The sequence below is a fragment of the Herpailurus yagouaroundi genome, unplaced genomic scaffold (genome assembly GCF_014898765.1).
Source record: "Herpailurus yagouaroundi ecotype Mexico unplaced genomic scaffold, PumYag 250, whole genome shotgun sequence".
In the NCBI taxonomy this organism is placed as follows: Eukaryota; Metazoa; Chordata; class Mammalia; order Carnivora; family Felidae; genus Herpailurus; species Herpailurus yagouaroundi.
The window spans coordinates 8,558,700-8,578,149 of record NW_024412467.1 but is presented as its reverse complement, the minus strand read 5'-3'; the positions used below and the strand labels follow the sequence as shown (position 1 = coordinate 8,578,149).

General features: G+C 43.4%; 2 protein-coding genes across 9 annotated transcripts in view; one reads left to right on the top strand and one right to left on the bottom strand.

Annotated features, from left to right (window-relative positions):
- KDM1B (lysine demethylase 1B) overlaps window positions 1–11,474 on the top strand; it is a 69,369-nt gene extending 57,895 nt beyond the window's left edge. For 4 of the 5 annotated variants that reach the window (XM_040460525.1, XM_040460526.1, XM_040460528.1 and 1 more), the window contains 5 exons: window positions 1,543–1,659; window positions 2,384–2,509; window positions 3,820–3,942; window positions 5,768–5,920; window positions 9,616–11,474. In XM_040460525.1, coding sequence (XP_040316459.1) covers window positions 1,543–1,659; window positions 2,384–2,509; window positions 3,820–3,942; window positions 5,768–5,920; window positions 9,616–9,699 — 603 coding nt within the window. In that variant the 3' untranslated portion in view covers window positions 9,700–11,474. The remainder of the gene's footprint in view (window positions 1–1,542; window positions 1,660–2,383; window positions 2,510–3,819; window positions 3,943–5,767; window positions 5,921–9,615) is intronic. The other variant, XM_040460529.1, reaches the window with a different exon arrangement.
- Window positions 11,475–12,026: 552 nt separating this feature from the next.
- The window catches only part of DEK (DEK proto-oncogene), a 31,359-nt gene continuing 23,935 nt past the window's right edge, over window positions 12,027–19,450 (bottom strand). For all 4 annotated transcript variants that reach the window (XM_040460530.1, XM_040460531.1, XM_040460532.1 and 1 more), the window contains 4 exons: window positions 18,208–18,343; window positions 17,809–17,957; window positions 13,920–13,988; window positions 12,027–13,471 (listed from right to left, as the gene is read on the bottom strand). In XM_040460530.1, coding sequence (XP_040316464.1) covers window positions 13,460–13,471; window positions 13,920–13,988; window positions 17,809–17,957; window positions 18,208–18,343 — 366 coding nt within the window. In that variant the 3' untranslated portion in view covers window positions 12,027–13,459. The remainder of the gene's footprint in view (window positions 13,472–13,919; window positions 13,989–17,808; window positions 17,958–18,207; window positions 18,344–19,450) is intronic.

The following is a 19,450-nucleotide window of genomic DNA, read 5'->3' as shown; positions in this document are numbered from 1 at the left end:
AGAAGACATCCGGATGGCCAACAGGCACATGAAAAGATGTTCAGCGTCGCTCCTTATCAGGGAAATACAAATCAAAACCACACTCAGATATCACCTCACGCCAGTCAGAGTGGCCAAAATGAACAAATCAGGAGACTATAGATGCTGGAGAGGATGTGGAGAAACGGGAACCCTCTTGCACTGTTGGTGGGAATGCAAATTGGTGCAGCTGCTCTGGAAAGCAGTGTGGAGGTTCCTCAGAAAATTAAAAATAGACCTACCCTATGACCCAGCAATAGCACTGCTAGGAATTTATCCAAGGGACACAGGAGTACTGATGCATAGGGGCACTTGTACCCCAATGTTCATAGCAGCACTCTCAACAATAGCCAAATTATGGAAAGAGCCTAAATGTCCATCAACTGATGAATGGATAAAGAAATTGTGGTTTATATACACTATGGAATACTACGTGGCAATGAGAAAAAATGAAATATGGCCTTTTGTAGCAACGTGGATGGAACTGGAGAGTGTGATGCTAAGTGAAATAAGCCATACAGAGAAAGACAGATACCATATGGTTTCACTCTTATGTGGATCCTGAGAAACTTAACAGGAACCCATGGGGGAGGGGAAGGAAAAAAAAAAAAAAGAGGTTAGAGTGGGAGAGAGCCAAAGCATAAGAGACTGTTGAGAACTGAGAGCAAACTGAGGGTTGATGGGGGGTGGGAGGGAGGAGAGGGTGGGTGATGGGTATTGAGGAGGGCACCTTTTGGGATGAGCACTGGGTGTTGTATGGAAACCAATTTGACAATAAATTTCATATATAAATTAAAAAAAAATATAAATAAATAAAAATAATAAACTAATTAAAAAAAAAGTTGCTTCCTTCTTAATAGCCCATAATGTTTTGAAGAAAATGTTTTTAAGTTTATTTATTTTGAGAGAGAGCATGAGCAGGGGAGGATCAGAGAGAGGGGGAGAGAGAGAATCAGAAGCAGGCCCCAAGCTGTCTCATGGTTTGTGAGATCATGACCTGAGCCAAAATCAAGAGTCAGACACTCAACCAACTGAGCCACCCGGGCACTCCAGTAATCCATAATATTTTTGATGGACTTGACCATTTATGAAGCGTATTGTATGACTTTTAAGCATTATCCCGATTCTTTGGGGTTTGTAGGGCAGGTTTTGCCTTGGCCACGTATTAGAAAGTGTTAGTAACAATACACAAACGTAGTTCTTCTGATTCCATATTTAGGGCCATTTCCTCTTACAGTACTGCTTTTCATAATTGGCATCTACTGACTCTTCTCACCCAGGGTTATTGTAAACCATCTAGACTTTTCTGCAAGTTCTTCCACATGGATGCCGCTTCTGCTCAGCCAGGCGCCCTTGTGCACCGAACCGCCATGGCGGCTCTGGCTCTTCGCAGTAGAACATGGGACATTGACAGTCTCGTGATTGGCGATAGAGAGGAACGTCCTTTGGGCGCTGAGATTTTCCTGGTCATGAACCCACTGGGTAGTTTTGCTTTTGTGTGTGAACTGTTCGTTTTCCCCCCAGGTGTTGGTCACTGTACCTCTGGCCTTACTGCAGAAAGGTGCCATTCACTTCAACCCACCGCTGTCGGACAAGAAGATGAAGGCTATCAACAGCTTAGGCGCGGGCATCATTGAAAAGGTGACCAAGTTACTGTAGCCTCAAAACCAAAGAGATGAATGTTGGGTGCCAAGGGTTCCTTACCTTCTGGTACTGGCTGAGTAGCGGATCATTTTTTCATCCAAATAAAATTCAAAGATTTTCTTTTCATTTGAGTAATTGTTGATGAAGAATACAAAAGGCTGTTATCGGAACAGAAGGAGGAGAGCTGGCTGAGATCTCAGTTTTGCTTGACGTTTGGAAAATGAGTGTTGTTATTCAAGATTTGAACTTGGCATTTAAATATATAAATAAAGTGGGGTTTTTTTTTTTTTTTTGGCTGCCTTCCAAGCCTACCCTCCATTAATTAATTGGTCCCAGTGAGGAGAATGTTTCACTTCCTCTGCCTTTAAATAAAATCTTCTCTAAGCAGAACGTGCCAGTGCTGTTGGCCCTAGGGGTAGGTGAGACTTTATCTTCAGAACATCTGCTTCAAGACCGGGTGTCGGGACTGCTTGGCATCTTCGGATTAGCCCAGGGTTTGTCAGTGGGTCCCGCCCACCCCACCCACGCTATCGGTGGGGGGATGGGACGAATGGCCCCCAAAGCCAGATGCTCATGAGAGAACAGACAAGACAGGAGCACGGAAGGGGAGCATTTTAGGATTTTTTTGTGTATCGCTTTAGTTAAGAACCGTAGGTTGCGTCTTAGAGATTACTTCTGATTCTAGAAACTCTTAACCATCTTTCTCTTGCTCGTTTTCCAGATTGCCTTGCAGTTTCCATACAGATTTTGGGACAGTAAAGTTCAAGGGGCTGACTTTTTCGGTCACGTTCCGCCTAGTGCCGGCAAGCGGGGGCTTTTTGCTGTGTTCTATGACATGGATCCCCAGGTAAAATCGGTGGTGACATGCGGTTTGAACTCCCTTACTGCAGTTTAGAATTTGGATTGGTGGTATGACTCCTGCGCCAAGCTCAGGAGCTAATGGACGTGGCGGATGCTGTAGATACGTACTTATATGCTGGCAGGGTACTTGTACTGGGATATTTTCCTACCGGAAAAGCCCGACATCTGCCATGTTCTCTTCAGGTACTAATGTTGCTCCCTGGGAAGGGGATTCGTTCTTTGTGGAAACAGATATTTCGGGCTGATGGTGAGTCCTCTTAGGGAGAGTCAGGTCAGCACAGCACAGTAATGACTGGTGCCTGAACACTGCTCTCCTGGGTCCTGTGAGCACGGACGAAGGGCAGGGTATGGTTGGCCCTGAGGAGGACGAGGGCAGGCTCCGTGTTGGCAGATGTGACTGGTCGGGGAGCAGAGGGAGGGAGGGGCGTCCCTGGGACTTGGTAATACTAATGTCACACAAAAGAATCACCTTTGGTGTTTTGTTCCCCCTTCTTCTCCCTTCCAAGAAACTTTCTTAATTTTTTTGTAATGTATGTTTGTTTACTTTGAGAGAGAGTGAGCAGCACAGGGGCAGAGAGAGACAGAGGAAGAATCCCAAGCAGGCTCCGCGCTGTCAGCGCAGAGCCCGATGTGAGGCTTCTCACGAACCATGAGATCATGACCTGAGCTGAAATCAAGTGTCAGATACTTAACTGACTGAGCCATCCAGGCCCCTTAATTTTTTTTTTTAATGTTTATTTTTTAGAGAGAGAGAGAACAAGTAGGGGAGGGGCAGAGAAAGAAGGGTCAGACAGAGGATCTGAAGCTGGCTCCATGCTGTCAGCACAGAGCCCAATGTGGGCCTTGAACTCACGAACTGAGATCATGACCTGAGCCAAAGTCAGAGGCTTAACTGACTGAGCCACCCTGGCACCCCATCCCAAGAAACTTTGTTAAAAGGTTGCACTTGGGCAAAATTTCTTTACTGTTTGAGAAAGATTTTTTCCCCCTTATTGTATCTGCTGATCTCCCTTCTCCACCTTCTTCTATTTCTTCTAGAACAAGTAAGGGAAAAAGCCAAGAGAACCCTGAATTTGATATTTACACTTCTTCCTGAGTTGTTCAGCCACGAACAACAAAATGTAGAGATGAATATGGAGTTTTGTGAGGGAAACAGACTGGTGGTTGAGATGGGGCTGAGGGGCAGGGGGAAATCCTGAGATGTGTAGGACGAGGGCCTTCCCCAGTCAGGGCCGTGCATTCAGGGACCTCTGTGCTGGAAGCAGGAAGTGTGAACTGTCCCTTCCGCTTCTGCAGAAGAAGCAGAGCGTGCTGATGTCGGTGGTCGCCGGGGAGGCCGTGGCGTCCGTCAGGACCCTGGATGACAAGCAGGTGCTCCAGCAGTGCATGGCTGCCCTCCGGGAGCTGTTCAAGGAGCAGGTCAGAGCTGCCTCCGGGACGGGGGAGAAGGCGGACGGCCTCGTCGGTCCCTCTCCCATTGTCCGGCTGCCCGCTAAGTCCCCGGGCTGGCCTGCCAGGGCTCCCGTAACAAAATACCCCAATCTGGGTGGTTTCAACGATGGACATTTCCGTTCTCGCAGTTCTGAGGCCGGAAGGTCCGAGATCAAGGTGCAGGCAGGTTTGGCTTCTTCCCAGGCCTCTCTCCTTGGTCTGCGGATGACCGCCTTCCCCCGTGACCTCACGTGGGCTTCCCGTTGTGCTTGGCTGTGTCCTAATTGCCTCTTCTTAGAAGGACACCAGTCAGACTGGATTAAAGCCCACCTTCGGGACCTCATGGGAACCGAATTACCTTGTGAGAGGCCCTTTCTCAGATATGGTGACATTATGAGGTTCGGGGGGTTCAGGGTTCTGACACACGAATTTGAGGGGGCCGCAATTGAGTCTATAGCAATATTCCATACCGCCTTTCACGCCATTGTCTTCCTTTTGCTCACATCATCCACACACCTCTTTCTTTTCCTTTTCCTTTCCCATTCCCCTTCCCTTCTTCCTTCTTTTCCTGCCTCCACCCCCTTCCTTTCGTGCTGATCTGCAAAGGGTGGCAGTGCGCTGGGGCACAGACAGGCTTCAGGAATCTGCATGTCACGCTTGCTCAGGGGCGACGTGGAGCTTCCGTGTACCATTCCTATTTTAGTACACGTGCTGCTGAAGCGAGCACCACATCCCCTTCCTTTCCTAAGGATGTAACAGGCTCAGCAGTTTCCCTACATCCTGTATTAACCCAAACCCTAGCAAGCTTTGAGAGCAACCTTCCTTTCAAAGGGATGTTGTCCAGAATATTCTCGTACCCTACAGATGCAGCTAGTCTCATTTCTGTCTTTTTCCAGAGGGGCTCAGGGTACTTCATATTTGCCAGTTGAGTACGTCTCACAGTCTCTGCAGATTGGGAAATGGCGTAGCTGTCATCTTTTTCAAATAAAGGAACGGAAATAGAAATGAAATGAGAGAAAAGTTACATAAAGTAGAGAAAGAGACACCCGGGAGTGTTATTTTACGTGATGTGATTACATCTCACAGTAGTCCCTAGTTTGTGGGGTTTTGTCCAAAAACTCATTTTCACATTCGTTGTTTGGAATTTAGTGGGTAGTTTCCATAGAACTATTTTTGTTTCTTTTTGAGAGAGGAGAGCACACGAGCAGGAAGGGGCAGAGAGGGGGATAGAGGATCCGAAGCGGGCTCTGCACTGACAGCAGGGAACCTGTCTCGGGGCTCGAACTCACAAACCGTGAGATCGTGACCTGAGCCCAAGTCGGACACTGAACCAACTGAGCCACCCAGGCGCCCTCCGTGGAACTGTTTTTCATGGTGGTGCTCGTCAGGGCTCACCTGACTCAAAACTTAGTGAACGTGAAACATGGCCTCGTCTGGCCGTTCCTTTGGAGCAGCCTGCTGAGAATCGCAAGTTGAGGTCCCAGCACCGCCCCTTCCACTCTGGCCCAGACACCCTTCCGCCACCGTCCCCCGGGCACACGCCAGTCTCTGGCGACGATAAAGTCTCCGGCAGGATGAAGGGTGGAAGTGAGCCGTGGGGGAGGCTGCAGGGTTGGGGCGGGAGATGGAGGAAGCTGCACAAATGGGGGTGGGGGGGGGCCCGGGGGGAGCTGCAGGGGGCAGAGGGGCCACAGCAGAGTCTAAGAGGATTAACTCTGTCTCCAGAGGAGGCAGGAGTGTAGATTTGTGCTCTGGCTGCGCACGTCTAGGCCCCTCTTTGATCCCGGCTCCTGGTTCCCTCCGCCCCACACAGGAGGTCCCCGACCCCACGAAGTATTTTGTCACTCGGTGGAGCACGGACCCCTGGATCCAGATGGCGTACAGCTTCGTGAAGACGGGAGGGAGCGGAGAAGCCTACGATATCCTCGCTGAGGAGATACAGGGAATGGTCTTCTTTGCTGGTGAGGTGCGTGTGGCCATCCTGAACCCGCTCACTGTTGTTTTCGTGACTTTTAATGAAAGTGATGTACGTCCGGTGTTTAAAAGCAGAGTCAGATACGGTCAAAAGTATTAGGACCCCAAGACAGCAGACAGATGCCCCCTCAGCATCCTCCTCCCACCCCCAGGGTGGCCATTTTTAACGCTTTCTGTTGTTTCTTCAGGAATTTACTTCGTGTTTTCAAATATTTGTATTGTTGACTTCTGGTTCAACAAAGTAGACATTGGAGCACCTGGGTTGCTCAGTCGGTTAAGCGTCTCTTGGTTTTAGCTCAGGTCACGATCTCATGGTTTGTGGGTTCGAGCCCCACGTCGGGTTCTGTGCTGTGGGCGAGGAGACTGCCTGGGATTCTCTCACTACCTCTCTCTGCCTCTTCCTCTCTCTCTCTCTTTTTCAAAATAAAGCAATTAAAAAAAAAGTAGACATTGCTGACTTATCAGGTGAAAGATTTAGCCTATTTAGTGTGGTTTTTTCACACTTGAAATGGTGCTCCTGTGATGTGGCTTCCTGCTGAGCCACGAAGCTCTTCATCGACTTCGTTTTTACACAGCTTCCTGTTTTCTTGACAGTCTCACTGGCCCCTTTTTTCATTAGCTTAATTCTTTCTGTGCTTCTCCTCGGGCCCCTCCACCCTTCAGGCTTCCCTCAGTCACAGCTGAATCCCTGTGAGCTGGTGTGTTAGCTCCATTTTTGAAACCCCCTTCCTGGGGTCCTCTTGCCTATGTTCTGGTCTATACTGGCTGATCTCTGGGACTCCTCCTCACCATTTTCCAGGTTTTTGTTTTCTAGATACCTTTCTCCTTTTTTTTTTTAATGTGTATTTTTTTAAATTGTGGTAAACTATACATATCATTTACCACCTTAACTATTTTTTTAAGTTTTTAAATATTTAAGGAATTTCACATGTGATTCCTTCCACTGCCAATCGATCACTGGAGTTCCTCCAAAGTCAGAATCATAATCTTCAAAATAGCTTTTATTTTTTTAATTTTTAAAATTATTTTTAAAATGTTTGTTTTGAGAGAGAGAGTGTGTACGGGTGGGGGAGGGACAGAGAGAGAATGGGGGAGAGAAAATCCCAAGCAGGCTCTGCATTCTCAACAAAGAGCCTGACCTGGGGCTTGAACTCGTGAACCTGTGAGATCATGACCTGAGCCGAAAGCAAGAGTCAGATGTTCAACCGACTGAGCCACCCAGGCGCCCCACAAAGGTTCCAGTTTCTGCACATCCTCACCAGCAGTGTGCTGTTTTCTGGCTTTTGGTAGTAGCCATCCTAATGGGTAGGAAGTAGCCTGGCTCCTTTCTTGGTTTACTTCTGTTGAGAAATGTTTTGCTGTTTTGATTACTGATTTTTTTCGGTGCCTGTTTTTCGCTGGCTTGTAATCTGGAAGCTCCTATCCTTCTGTCCTTGATTTCTTACTTCTGACCATTTTCTCCTCACATTTTTTATTTCTCTTATTTCTACATCTTCCATTATATAAATTGGAACTTCTAAACTGATTTTCTTTTCTTTGCTGTTACTCGTGTGTCTTACCCTGTTTCTGTTTCTCTCCTTGAATTGACTTTGGGAATTTTGGCTCTTTTATGAGCACTTTCTTGCCCTCAGGTTCTTCTTTTGGTAGCATCCTCTTCTTGCTTAGTGACTCCTCAGAGTTCTACTTTGTTTCCGTCAGCCTCCGCTTCCCACACATCCAGATATCCCATCGCTGACTGCTCAGACTGGAGGGAGGCATTTTTACAAAAGCCTGTTGAGAACGCCCACGAGCTTGCCAAGGGGTGGTTGGATCCCCAAACAGTCTATCTACAGCTCTTTGGGAACATTCTGGGTGCCGGCAGCCTTGCTCTTAGTTATGAAGACCTGACTTAATCCCCGTGTTCTTTGGTGCCTCACCCCCACCTCTGCCTCTGGTCTCCAGGGGGTTGTGGCCATGGGGGTGGGGAAGCTGGTGAGGAACCAGATTGCTTGCTCTTCCAGGCCTGTTTTCACCGGTGCCCCGCCTCTGCCTCCGCCTCCGTCCTTCCCGATGCCTCCAGTGGCCGAGATGGTTAAAAGGTTCTTTGGGGTGAATCGGCTTGCTTTGGATCACCTCCCCGCCACCCTCCCCAAACTTCACCCAGTGAAGAGAATCCTCAGAGCTCTTTCATCTGCTTTCATCCTTTGTGGATTATAGTTTGGGACCGCCCAGGTCTTCTAGTGCCATCTAAAATAGAGTTATCTTTTCTCGCTCTGATTTTTGGATGATTACAAAAGAACGTCATTTAAAAACTGGCTGTGTGGTTTGTCCTTGGCCTGCAAAGCTTTGTGGGAACAGAGTGTGACTGCACGCCAGGCAGCAACTGTCCGCTGCTTCCAAGAGAAGCTGCATTAGGCTCATGTGATACAGTTGTTACTTCACACTGAAAACATTAAACATTTTTTATTAAAAAAAATTTTTTTTAATGTTTATTTTTGAGACCGAGACCACGTGAGTGGGGGAGGGGCAGAGAGAGAGGGAGACACAGAATCTGAAGCCGGCTCTAGGCCCTGAGCTGTCAGCCCAGAGCCCGACATGGGGCTCGAACCCATGAAGTGTGAGTCGAAGTCGGACGCTTAACTGACTGAGCCACCCAGGCGCCCCTAAAAAAATTTTAAAGCCGTTTCTCTGAGGTTTCTGCCATTTTTTACCCCCTACTAGTAATTGTATTTTTTCTAATGTTATGTATTTATTTTTTAAGTTTATTTTGAGAGAGAGCCAGGGGGAGGGACAGAGAGAGGGAGACAGAATCCCAAGCAGGCTCTGTGCCATCAGCACAGACCCCAGCACGGGGCTTGAACCCACGAACCATGAGATTATAACCTGAGCCAAGACCAAGAGTCAGACGCTTAACCGACTGGAACCACTCCGGCACCCCAGTAATTGTATTCTTACCTCCTGACCACTCCTCTCCATTTACTGAAGTGTTTGGCACTGGCTGTTGTCCCTTGCATCCAGCTGTAAATCTACGTGATGTGGAACATACTTCAGTTCACGTGGAACTTCCTGCGTTTCCTATCCTCCTCCATCTTCTGAGATCGACTCACCCCCGCTTCAGTGACTCTTTCCCATAGCTACATCCCAGACCTTGTCGCCGTCCCCACCAACCCCCAAGCCACAGATCAATCTGCTGCTTGCCCTGGTTTGCGGATTCTGTTCCCACTCCAACCTCCTGGAGAGCTGTCTTCTCCCACGGACAGTCCTCACCTTTCTGTCCCCTCCCCGTTGACAGACTCCTCTCTGTCCTGTGGCAGTCTTCTAGCAAAACTCCGGCCATGGGTGAATTGGTTCGCTTTCTGTGCTCATCACTGATTCCGACAGCGAGACTACTTGTCTGGGGGGCAGCGGCGGGGGCGGGCAGGGATTGTATCGTCTTCGTTATTCTTAATTCCGGGACACGGTGTGTATGTGAGTAATATCCTAAGGAGTGCCACTCAGTCCTTCACGGCAGTGGTGAAGCAGGGTGGCACAGCCAGAGAACAGCAGGTGCAGGGTGGGGGTGGGGGGAGGTAGAGTGTTAACATGAGCACAGAGGAGCGCCTGCCGGCAGTCTTGATTGGAGGATCAGAGAGTGTATGCTTGTATTGTTTCGGTGATTGCCTGAGTTCCTTCTATGTGATTTCAAATTATGCAATTTTTTTCTTACAGGCAACAAACAGGCATTTCCCACAAACTGTTACAGGGGCATATTTGAGTGGTGTTCGAGAAGCAAGTAAGATTGCAGCATTCTGAATAGAATTTGTCTGGACCCAGCTTTCTTCTGTGCTCCAAATGGTAAAGTTTGAAACACATGTTAAACCTCACTTTCATAAAATCAAGACAAAAAAAACCTCCTCCTGAGAGCATTAGCCCCAAGGATCCTTTTGTAAGCACTTATATTTAATTGCATTTTCCACAGGTGTGACTAGGGCTGTCTTCTGTATTTCAGAACAAAGCAGAATATAACCTTACATTAAGACAGGATTTCTTCCACGGTTGGAGATTCCCTTTGAATTTTGACATCTTGTTTGGCTCATCAGTTTTCAAGCATTGAGAAACCATTGTTTTCAAACATCAAGAAACCAAGCAGCAATCATTAAAAAGGCAGATAAAGCCATGTGTTTTTCTTCTGTCACAGTTCATCAGTATCTTTGCCAATGAGCCTTAAGATTTTTATATAGCTCCAAAATTGAGCTTTTACTTAAAATTTAGATAGAAATCTTTCCCTTTCAGATACAGCACAAACTCTTCAGTTAAAAGTAAATGAAGCTTCTAGACTATTTTATATTGTACATATTTCTTTCCATTGGGTATTCAAAAGAAATTTAAATTTGGGTCTCTTTTGTGATAAAACATTTCAGATTTGTGCACTCATTGGCAAACAGCAAAATTTTCAGTTCCTCAAACAGTATAGGCATTCTGTGGTTTTCGATGGGGGTAGAGATAGTAGTCTTCATACTTGAGACCATTTAGAATAGGGCTATTTTTCTTAGAGCCAAGTTTGGTCCGATGGCACACTTTAGCCTTAATTTTGGCAACCGCTGGCAAAAAGATCTTGTCAGAATACTTTAATAAAACTCCCTCTACTGCCTCTTTTTAAAATAACTGATCCAGTCTGTTTTTTGCAGCATGATGTTTTCAGTATTCCATAGGCAGGTCCACCGGAAAACTGCAGAAAATGTGAGATTTCCTGGTAAATATTTCACATTTAAAGCCATATCTTAAGAGCTGGAGAGTATGGCACATATTCACTTTTTCCTTTTTTCTCCTCCTGACAAAAGAATTCAATTAAACTCTGGTTTCAGGGACTTCAGGATGCTTATCTTGCCAAGAAGTTAGAAAAGTGGATGGTAACTTAAATGCTTTTGTTTTAAAAAGTCTGAACAGTTCTTTCAATTATGTTAGTCTGCACTGACAAAAGGACTCAAAAGGACATTTTTCAGAATATTAGGTATTTTTAAAATTTAAAGTCAGCTTGTAAGTAGAAATAGAATTTTATGGAAACGTTAGACGGTTTAGACACCTCCCTCCTCAGCAAAGTATGATACAAACACAAGAAGGCAAACAGCAGTAAATTGGTTTCAAAGTTGGGTTAACATAGGAAAATGTTGATAGACTATCTGATGAGACTCATTGGTACTGACTGGGAAGTATTCTGCTTTAAAAATGTTATGTGTTAAACTGTTTAAAGAATAGCATGTATTTAGTGATAAATGCAAAATATTTTAAGTTTGAAATGGTTCACGGTTAGTCTCTGGGCTCTTAAACTTGTACTGTGCCACAAGCAAACTAAGGAAAACCCTAGTTAGCTCAAGCGCAGTACATGTGTATTTAAAAAGTTTCCTGTCCCAAGTGACATCATTTGACATTTTGTTAAGGAACCACGGTACTTTTGAGTTTTTGACTGTTTTTCACAGTTTGAAGATTTTGTAATTGAAGAGCAGTGACTACACAATGTTTTAACTGCAGATTGTGAACAGCTGGTTGTGTAAAACTGCTTAATAAAAACTAGACTTGTTTTTCAAATACCGTGCACTGTAGTGGTGAGCACTGGGTACACCTTCCCCACGACCTTTCATGCACACCACCTGTCTCCTCTCCTCTCCTGCAGGCCGCCTTCAGACTTGTTTAGCTCCTGGGTCTTACACCCTTTTAAGTAAATGGTCATAAAATAAACAGTTGTGAACCGTAATCACTTAGTTTTGTGAGGTCACTTTCAAGTTTTCCTTCAGGATTTCTTCAGAGTTTGTGTTCAGCAATCACTGAACGACTCCAAATTAAATGGGTCTTGGGGCTAAATCCATTAAAATCCCCATCCAGGGGCACCTGGGTGGCTCAGTCGCTTAAGAGTCTGACTCTTGGTTTCGCTCAGGTCATGATCTATCTCATGGGTTCGTGAGTTTGAGCCCCGCGTCAGGCTCTGCGCTGACAGTGCAGAACCTGCCTGGGATTCTCTCTCTTCCTGCCCCACCACTGTGTGCTTTTTCTCTCTCAAAATCAACAAAAATCCCTGTTCTGAAATCCTCAGCTAGGGGGGAAATGCTACAGAAACGGAAGACATTAATACAAGAGACAAGAGCATGGATTTATTAGTTTTATTGACAAGGTTTATAGGAACAAATTAAATATTTAAAATCAACGGCCAATTTTTAGGTCTCAGTTGTTTATTCATTTGTATTTATCAAGAAACACGTCAGACCTGTGAAAGTACCTGCTAACGGCCAACATTTATCATTTTTATGTATTTCATGTTCTCCGTTTAAACACTCAACTGGTTTATCAAAGGCCTAATTCTCTCATAAGCAGTTATGTTTTTAAAATTCAGAAATTATTTAATAAACTGATTACGACAATGTAAAAGATGAAACAATCTAATTCAGGAGTGGGCTGTGTTGATCACCCAGAATCCTGATTGGCCAAAATTTAAAACCTAAAAGTCCTGATTCCACGAATACATTAAACTTCTTTAATGTTAAAAATAAGTCTTTTTATCACTTTTGAGAAATACTTTGTCGGAGATACCCACTGTTGCCTACACGTTATCTTCTAGCATTATACTTGGTACATTTACCATAATTATAAAGGCCAGGTTTCCTGTAAATATCCGCATTTTACATGGGTAAAAGCAGTTAATAAAAATCAGTTCATTAGAAGCCAAATGTGCTTGTACTTAATCCCCTTCCCCCAATTTTGAAGTTCTGATGTGTTGATTTGGTCTACCCTTAACATAAAATGTTATCTACAGACACTTGCAGAGTTAACACTAAAACTACAAATTGACACTTCTGAGGCAAAGCAGAGAACAACCTGTTCCTTCAGTGTTTTCTCCACTGAATTCTGATTTCGCTGCTCCGTCACATACCATCTGGCCGAACACTGACATTTCATAGTTTATAACTGTAAAGATACCTACCTATAGGAGTTTAAAAATTGATCTGCACAAAAGAAATAAAAAAACTTTATATACAACAAAGTTGTTTTTAAAAATACAAAAATAACATCTGTCACTTTTGTCATGCTGACGATTTGACATATATACACATGCAGCAGAAATTTTCCAATTTAATCATCTGGATAGCTGAAGCCTGTATATTTTTAATATGATGAACACACTGCCACTGTCAGATGTGTATTCAAAATATTTCATCTACTAAATACTGCCATAGTCTCTGCATGTATAAATGTCAATAATAGTTTCTTCTACTTCGTTAAAAGTATGTCTGAAACAAGCGAATACTAAGCACGCTAAAACTACGATCTCATATAAAGAAATCCAAAATGTACAAAATACAGCTATAAAAGCAAGGAACAATTACTGCCATGCAAAATTTTAAACTAAAAACTGCATAGAAATGCAATTTAAAACAACAAACTCAAATTTACTTAAAAAGATCAGCGACAGGTTCTACTAACACAACGCTTGCAAGGGGTAGAAAAGGAAATACATTCTCTTTGCTGGTATAACGGTATAAATCAGATCCTGACGTCCACGGGACAAGTTATCTCCTCTGCCTCAAGAAATCAGCTGCAACGAGAGAGAAGCGTCATTTTCCTCTACCCAAAATACAGTATTAAGAACACAAAAATCATACCCCACCTTCCCTTTAAAACTTCTGTTTTACTACTATAACCTTGGGAAATCTGTTGGGACCGATACAAAAATATAGCTACTGCTGATCTTCTGACTTCGGTGGAAAGGAATTACGCTCCAGTAGTTGTGTGAGCACCTGTGTTGAGCCTGGCTGCCCATGTATGTTGTGAGCTGGAGGTCAAGTTTTGTCACTAATATTCAGACTTTATTTTTTTAAACTCTATAATGAGAATGAAAAATATTTTGCCCATCTATTTTGAGAAAATCTGAGGGTCAAATGTGATATAGTGACATGAACATTTTGAAAAACATACAGTATTTGATATATAATTTGTCTTATACATTCAAAATGACCAAAATCAGAAAAGGTGGATGTATTTACCTCTTTAACAGTTGTTTTTATGAAATCTTTTCTTTCAGTTAAATCATAAGCAGGATAATTTTCATATACCTATAGTGAAAATTAAAAGTAGATTTAAAAATACAGTAGTAACACAGTTTACCTTTGGATACAGAAGAAATGTAGGCCGTGTACAAATAGCGGCACGTCTGTTCTAAGAATTCTGGTTCACCATATACAACTACTGCAAACGAGCAGAAACTAAACTAGGACGCAGCCATTCTCAGTGTCATCTTTACTACTGGGAGTATCAGCTGAATTAACACACACAGGCGAGGAAAACACCTACACAGAGATGGTAGGTAAGTGGACTGAATTCATTATACCGGCAGGCTGTCGGCCAGATGTTCCGTGGAGGTATCCTTACGTTCTTCCTTCCGTCATCCAACACTGACAGTTCCTCGACCTGAACTCGAATGAACTTCAGCCTCCGCTGCACTGCTCCACCCCGTCCCCTAAGTTAAATCACTGAGATCCAGGTGGTCTCAGGGGTCCTCTACCCCTACAGCTTTACTCTCTAAATGGCCCCTCTCTTTGGTCAACTTGCCACCTGCTTGACTTCACAATCACTCCCCAGCCTGACTCCACACAAGCCTGCCTGCTTCGCTCCTAAGGACTAGTTAAGGTAAGCAAACTTTTTCAGTTAAGGGCCAGACAGTAAGTGGTTTCAGCTTTTCCAGGAACACAGTTTGTCACAACTACTCAACTGTGCCACTGTAGCATGAAAGCTGCCACAGACAACACTTGAATGAATGGATGTGGCTGTTGTCACATTAAACTATTTACAAAACCAGATGGTAAGAGGGATTTGGCCCACAGGCTGCAGTCTGCCAAGTCCTGCAAACAGAGTCGATCATTTACATCACTCCTGTCATTCACCCCTTGTTACTTCCCTGCAAAACTCTGTCCCTCAACTGGTCTAACACCACTTTTTCTATGATTGATCCAGAGGAAAGACTGCTGTGGGAACACAGAACTTTTAAAAGACCGGTCCCATGCCAAGTTCATGGTATCCAATGTCCGAGCCTTCCCGGGGTTAACCCGACTCTCTCTCAGCAGGTCCTCCTGTGCTATCAATGGCATTTTCATCCCTTCCTCCCTCTTGCTCTTGGCCAAGAATTCCTTCAATGTTGACCTATCTTCCCCTCCAGTTTACTGAATGTGGATCCATCAATATTCCCATTTCCGTTACCTCTGCAGGGGCCCTTTCTGGAACTCTCCTGTACATCAGCTTCTCCTCCTTCCCCAGCACTAGTCCCTCAGCCTAACATAAGCATGTGCTTTCTCTCCCTGACCTTATTTTATCAACTTGTATCCTCACCCCCCATTTAACTGCGATTTCCCTTCTATAGCAAGATGTTTAAAACAGCTTTATTCACTTTCCTCACTATTAATTCTTGATCCAAGGGTAATTAATCCCTGCATTTATCATCCGTGGAACTGCTCTTATTACGTGAACAATCATCTTCTAATTGCGGAGTCCAAAAAACCACGCAAGTCTTTCTCACTGGACCTCTCCCTGTTAAATAATCCCCTTAAAAAATTATGTAAGTGTATTCACGAAAATCAAACGCATAGGACTCATCTCCCTTTACTCTTCCCTCGTCTCTCCCCTCAGAGGAAACCAGTTATCAGTTTGCTGTGCATTCTTCCAGACCTTTAAAAATGAGTTTCTACACAAACTCATAGATACATCAATGGCAATATGGTTTTCCCGTATTTACTTAGGATAATCATCTAGATTTTTCAAAAAGTTGACAATACCTGGAACGTTTTTCCGTGTTCTTTTGAACTGCTACATAGCATTCCAAAAATACAGACGTACCATGTTAAACATTTCCCTATCGATGGCCATTTAGGTTGTTTCTGATTTTTCAATATTACAGACATGCTGAACATTATTGTAATCATTTTGTGCAGATGTGACTATGTCTTTAGCATAGAGACCTAGAAATGGAATTTGCTAGGTTAAAGGGCATTTGCAATTTAAATTTTAAGCTGCTACTAAATTGTTCTCCAAAGCTGTTACAACTTCATGCATGAGTATGTCTCCCTATACCTTTGCCAAGCACGAAGACTCGCTTAATCTTTATAAAGATTCTGTCAAGCTAAGAAGCACAAATATTTCCTTTCAATTTCTATCTTCCTCATTAGTAGGGAAAGCGTGTCTTCATGTTTACAGGGCATTTTATGTTATTCCCCCTGTGACCTGCTTTCCATAACCATTGCCCATTGTCTCAGGTAAGGTCATGACCTTTTCTTAACCGGCACTACCCCCTCCCGACCATTCTGGAAACTGTCTCGTCTCTTGGCTTTGACAGCACCTTTCTCTCTACGATTTTTTATATTTTGTAGAAATTACTTCTCAACTCAGAGTCTCCAGGACTCTCTGTCCTTTGCTTTTCTCACCCTTTTTCTTCTTCCCTGGGCCACCTTATCTAGACTTTTGGTTTTAACTCCCAGCAGTAGCCCAGTTTGGCTCTCTCTCCAAACTTGGGAGAATTACAATGATCACAGTTTCTCCCACTGGGATGTTCTAAGCACCTCATCTCACAATGTCTAGAACGAAACTCCTCTTTTCCTCAGAGGGTACCCTCTGTTGTTTTCCATCAGAAGGTTAATGCTGCCGCGCCCGAACACCCACGCTGAGCAACCTCTGACCAAGCTCTCCCAGCTCGCCTTGGATTACGGCCACCCTGTAACTTAGATTATGACAAACTTGGCTTTCTTGCCTCGCATCCCATTCTTCATCCCGTCTTCTCAGTGTGTCCATGAGGGCTCTTGAAAATTGGACTGCGTATGCCCCTATCAATCAGCTCCCAATATCCTACCCAGCTTCCCAATTCTCCCATCAGTTTCAGGGAAAAAACTAAACTCTGCAACAAGGCATATACAAGATCTGCAAAAGTTCTCCTTTTCTTACCTAACATCTATGAAGACTTCCTTCCAACTCTAGTCTTCACCCAAATGAAATTACTATTCCTCGCAGTCACTGTCCCATCTGACAGGCATGTGTCAGTACCGCTCCCCTGTATGGAGCAGCTGAGGCTCCAGGACGTCTTCCCTCCTCCCAGGCTCCTTCCCTGGTGGTGCGGCGCCCTCCGCACTTCCAGCCCAACCCCCACCGACTGTCCCCAACTCACTACAATAGCCATCTCCTCCCATCTCACTGATCAGTAAGCCCCCAACAGCCAAGTTAACAGATCCCCAGCTCTACCCCCAAATCTATCCCGGTGTCCGGTACACAGGAGAGGCTCAGTGAATGCTGAATGAATAAACAAAACAATAATCAAGGTCTTAACAAAAGTACAGAGCATGTCACCTTAGGTACATTTGAAATTTTAATTTGGTTTTACCATCAGAAACCAGATTGTAAAATCTCCCAATTTTGATTTCGGGTATAGAATCTCTAAGGAATCCTCTTCAAGACTAGGTCATTTTATTTTCTGAGTATCAGGAAAACTTCACAGAAGTCTGAACTAAGTACCTGATAACAGCATCTTAGTACAACAGTAATGCTGAAAATACGGTGGTCCATGAGATTCTGCTTTTTACAACTAACGCAATCTAAGGATCCATCAATAAAAAGTGTCCCAATCAGGAAGACAGTGTTCTCCCTCAAGTCTGGAATCTATCGCCTTCACTGTATTCACTGGATACATCCCACTGTTGTTTACGAAGCAGGTCCAACAGGGCAGAGACTGACTCATTTAAAGCAGTATCCCAGCACCCGCAGGAATGCCGGGCACAGAACAGTTCCACAGACATTTGTTCGCTAATGAATGCACATACAAATCTCGCACTGAACTGAGGGAAGAGTGAAAGAATTTTTCAAATAAAAGCAAAATGATCCAAGTATTTGTCCAATTACCTCCTTGCAAATCTGCTTCATTGTGACTTCTTCCAAGTTGGCACTGGCCAGTAATTTCTTCACTGTTTCCTTTAACTCTTCATCTGTAGGAGGTTTCTTCAATTTTTTAATTAAAGGTTCATCATCTGAACTGTCCTCAGATTCACTTTCTGAAAGTAAGACAAGCATTCATTAGATTTTCAAAGGAGTATTACATAAAATTATAAATCACTACTCAATAAATTACTTATAAAACATGCATTGAAATTTGTCAATTCTGAAAAACTGTAACCATAAAAAACTGGTATACCACTTTCTCCAAATTTTCTTTGCAGTTTAATTTCCAAACACACTTCAAAACGCTTATATCATATGAATTAGATCTTTAGAGCTGTTGAAAAGGTGTCATTTCTAACCTACCTTTTTTGGAACTGTTTTGATTCTTCTTGGTGGTGCTGCTATCTGCCTTCTTAACATTAGCGCTTTTTACAGTTTTCTTACTTTTGGAAGTGGCTTTCTGTTTAGGTTTTTCTCTTTTAGAGGTCTTTTTTGGTGGCTGTTAGAAAGGAAAGCAAAGAACATATATTGATGCCATCTCTCTAAATCCTCTGTACCCAGCAAAATTAGAGAAAATTAATGTACTCAACATCTCCAATGAAAAATTACTAATTATCAATTTTTTAGATAACCAATACACTCAACAAACTTCACTGTATCCCAACATGAAACCAGTCACGAGAAGAATCAAACACCAAATATAAGATGCCCTGATTTATCACAAAGTATAGATAGGAAACTTTATATGCATTGCCTTAATCTTAAAAAACAAAACAAAAAACCTTTAGAATATAAATGTTATTATTTTATTGTCTCTCCCAGCTAGAATGGAAGTTCCACAAGGACAGAAGTTTTTTTTTGACACTCTTAAGTGCACTGTTAATATCCCTAACCCCTAAATATCACTGTGCACAGTTGTTGCTCAGTTAACTATTTCATGAATATATGAGGAAACTAAGGCTCAAGAGGTATTCTGTTCACAGCCACATAACAAAATAGTGAGATTCAAATAGATCTAACTCCAGAACCTGTTTTCTTATACACTAACTCAACAGCTGATAAAACAAAAACAAAGTATATACACATGGATAGATTAAAATGACACAATTATAATTTATACTTTGTCTCAAACAGGGTCTTTGAAATTAGGGAACATTAAGTCATTTAATTAACTTTCCCAAAGTAAAAGCAACTTATATAAAGCAAATGCCTCAAGATAACCTAAAATCTCATCTTTACATACCCAAAATACCGCAAATCACTTTTGACAGAATGTCTCTCCAAATGTTTTACAATTTGATTATCATAATTCCTTTTTAAAAAAACGATAAAGTGTATAGACCAATCTAAGATTAAAGTGGGCTCAAGCTATTTCTAAGTGCAGTTTGGATTTGAGTATTTGTCTTTCCTCTTGCCACACTGCCATTACTACATATTCGTATCGGCCCACCATCATTATCGCCCTGTCCCACCTCAATAACATACTGTTGGCTGGGGCTGGGACCTTGCCAATCTGTCTGGTTTAAGTACCACTTAAAAAATGCATCTGAGAGGTGACAAGGGGCTAAAATGCTTTTTTTTTTCTTTTTTAAAGCTCATTATTTTG